The sequence below is a fragment of the Aptenodytes forsteri genome, unplaced genomic scaffold, assembly GCF_000699145.1.
Source record: "Aptenodytes forsteri isolate BGI_AS27 unplaced genomic scaffold, ASM69914v1 Scaffold164, whole genome shotgun sequence".
In the NCBI taxonomy this organism is placed as follows: domain Eukaryota; kingdom Metazoa; phylum Chordata; class Aves; order Sphenisciformes; family Spheniscidae; genus Aptenodytes; species Aptenodytes forsteri.
The window spans coordinates 6,145,474-6,148,937 of NW_008795527.1; the positions used below are offsets into that span (position 1 = coordinate 6,145,474).

General features: G+C 42.2%; 1 protein-coding gene across 1 annotated transcript in view; it reads left to right on the plus strand.

The window, feature by feature from the left end:
- Positions 1-448, plus strand: part of LOC103901246 (homeobox protein MOX-2) — a 1,761-nt gene extending 1,313 nt beyond the window's left edge. The window contains exon 2 of the mRNA XM_009282094.2: positions 264-448. Coding sequence (XP_009280369.1) covers positions 264-448 — 185 coding nt within the window. The remainder of the gene's footprint in view (positions 1-263) is intronic.
- Positions 449-3,464: the final 3,016 nt, after the last annotated feature.

The window sequence follows — 3,464 nt, forward strand, 5'->3', positions numbered from 1 at the left end:
ACACCGGGCTGCCCGGTCGCTCTTTCCCTCAAACGCGCTCTCGGGATCTCCATCATTAAAGCAAGCTTTATTAGGGCTGCGGGGGGGAACGTAAAAAGGCAAAATCCAGCACGTGATAGAGCATGAAATTAAGGTGGTGGTGGTGGGGGAGAGTTTCCTACAGTCAAGGAGAGAAACGTTTGTAGTTTCGGTGAGGATTTTAGCATCTGGTCCCGCGTCCCCCTCCCCCCTGGCCGATACGCCACCTCTGCTTCAAAATTCAGAATACAGCGCGCTCCTTCCCCTCCGCCCCTTCGCCGCGGAGCTGACTGCGGTTCCGAGGCGATTGCACAACGCTTGGAAACGCTGCCTTGGAAGTGGGGATTCGGGAGAGGAGCTGATGCCTTGCTGCCCTGTAGGATCTGGCTGCGCCTGCATCAAATCCTCAGGGTGGAAGGGGCAAAATTGAGAGTCTGTAAAGCAAACGGGTGAATGGGAGTTTTAGAAAGCTGCTTCACTTCAGTTTGCTGGTGGCGGGGGCGGAGGGAAGGAAGGAGCTGTCTGACTTCTAAAATCACTGCAATTCTTACTTAAAGACGAGCATAAAAACATGTAGACGCGCAGTCATTCCAGAGCGATGATTTGGCATCACTGAGTGTGCAAAGAAACTTGACATAATCTCCGCTTTTTAAAACGGCAAAGCCTGTCAAAGTCCCACTCTGACAAAAGCCACTCGGCGAAGGCAACACAACTGATGGCACTTCCGTTAGGGCGCACATAAACCGGGGGGTCATCAAAAATATACTGGGACAGGCAGGAGACACTTGAAAAAGAGAGAGCTCAACAGTTTGAAAACACAAGAGCAGGCGTAGCGAATTGTTTGTTATCGAGGAAGAGAAAGTGAAAGGCTTTTCCAGATATTTATGAAGTTCACAACTGAAACCGTGACCTCTTTCACTCGAAATGTTGTGAGCTTGGTAAAGTGGTAAGCAACAGAAACTACTTTAAAAAATAACCCTCAAGGACACCATCATTTTCTTCATTGTCCGTTACATCAAGGAACGTTTACAGTAATTCAGAATGGGTTTAACTGAATTTCGTCTTACGTAGCTGGTATACAGGCTGAAAACTCTTCCAAGATTAAAAGCCGTATTCAGTTAAAACACTGGTGGCGAAATCTATTGTTGCATCTTCATTACATTTTATGAGATGAAAGGAATTCTCTGATCTCATGAGGTGTATGAGCAATACTAAAATTTGAGTCCCCATTACTACTGGGAAAATAACTGGATGCCTGTCGGTGTAAGGATTTGTTGTATTTGTCAGTCTATTTCAAGCTGAAGGAAAAAAGGAAATCGGTCCCTTTCACTGTCAGGGAAGTATCTGCATCGCTTTCTGTTTATTTCATTTTGCAATGCAAACCAAAAAAACACCAGTGGGGAATGTCCCAAACCTTACCCTGAAGTGACCGGAGACTTCCACCGGATTTAGTGGACAAGAGTCCGAGCCTTTAGCCATGGTTACGCTCATCTTGCGCTGTGCTCCGAACCTCACTTTCTAAGACTTTCTGAAGATCAAGGCAGGTAACTATTTCCTCCTCCCTTCCCCTAAGAAAAAAATATTATGGCCGTTCACACAATTGTGAATCTCTCAAACTGAAAATAGGCATCTTTTGACAACAACGGGGTAGCTGCTCTGTCTTTGGTTTTTCTTCAGGAAAAGCCTGAGTTTTGGACTGAACATTTAACCCCACCCCTTTATTAATCCTGAACTCCGGTGCTAGATATCTAATGCCCTTCTAACGTGTGGCAGCGAGAACTATTTTTAAGTCGCTGCGTTTCTGTATTTGTCATCCATAATTGCCCCTCGCTTGATTAAAAATCATGCCCTTTATTTCTCATTAATCTGGTTTTTTAAACAAATTAACGTACTTGAAAGAATTTCATCCACGCCTTCCCCACTTTTTGGAGACATATTCGTCACACTTGGAACTACTTCAGCAGGGGTTTGTATAAAATCCTAATAGTAAATAACTAAGAAGTGAAGAGAGACTGTTTAAGTTTCAGTGCCAGCATTCTGAGACAATTATTAATGCTCTTGCTTATTTACAGATATATTTCCTCTTCTTAAGCATATCACTTAAAGCCACAGAATGTTCAGTGTTTTCTTGAGCAGTGAATCTGTTCCGCATTTCAGAGCTGAATTAACCTTAGGCTACCCCTTTCTCGCACTACTCTGCTTTTATTTCTGAACGTTTAAGATCAGGAGCGTTGATTCATAAAGCTGAGTTTATAGATAGTTTAAAGAAAGTGAAACATGAACATTCCTTGTATCATTTATCTCCCAAACTAGTAACTGTTGCTCAGCCATATAGATACTCTGAAAATTTACCAGCAGAGATACCCCCTTTTTACTTATTTTTTATGATGGCAGGAGTGTAATTTTTTAAAATTATAAACAAAAATCCAGAGGGCGAACAAAATTTTGGACGATGTACTGTGTGTTTGTCCCTGTGCTTGCTCTTTTTCCCTGGAATTCACATATTGCAGGGGAATGGGAGGATAGAAATATTTTGCGCTATGCTCTGTTGTACTTTTGTTTGGGATTGAGAAAGCAAGGTGAAATGTGCTTTCGCGGTAGTTTTATGAACTGTCTGACTTACAGTTTTCTTTTGCCCTAACCCAGGTTTTAAGCAGTTTGGGAAGTTCCCTTTGAAGATATTGAATAGGCTGCTACAGAACAGGGTGAAATTGTCAACTATTCTTGTAAAGGACTGGGAAATACTGCTTACTTAGTCATCGACCCCCGCATGCTACAGCTGTCAGTGTCTCCAGGTTTTGCAGTCTCTCTCTCCCATTATCTTCAGAACATTCCTTTCAACCTGCGTAGGCCCAGAAGTGGGTCAGTAAACTAGCCCGCGAGTTGAGGAGTGATGCACACAAATCTTTAGATGTTAACGTTTTGCAGTGAATAATGGCATCTGCATCCTTGCCTTTATAACTCAGCTCTGCGTATGTCAAGGATGTAGGAGTAAAAAGACGATACTAAATTTGAGGATAGGTTGCAAATAAATTCGCTTATTTTAAAGTGCACTAATGGTCAGAATTATCTGTGTGCTAATGAGGTGCGGATGAAAACCGTGCTGAGTGTATCAAAAACATATTCTTGGAGAGCTTTGTTGCTTTGTGGTACGAGTTGTTCTATATGGAATATTTTGGATTTTTCTAATGCCTCCCCGTCTCATTACTTGCCTGTGACTTTTGAGGCCATTTTATTTCTGTTTTTTTATACAGTAGGTTTTGATTCTCAGACGATGCAGAACACATCAAATGCAAAATTACTACTGCGATTGTCTAAGTTGGCTTACTTAGGTCCAAGTTTCTTAAAACTTCAGTCAGGAGAAAAGCATATTAATGCCTACATAGAAAGTGTAATCTAGGCTTACTGAGAAATACGAAAAGAAAGTGAATCTGCTAGCCTTAAGG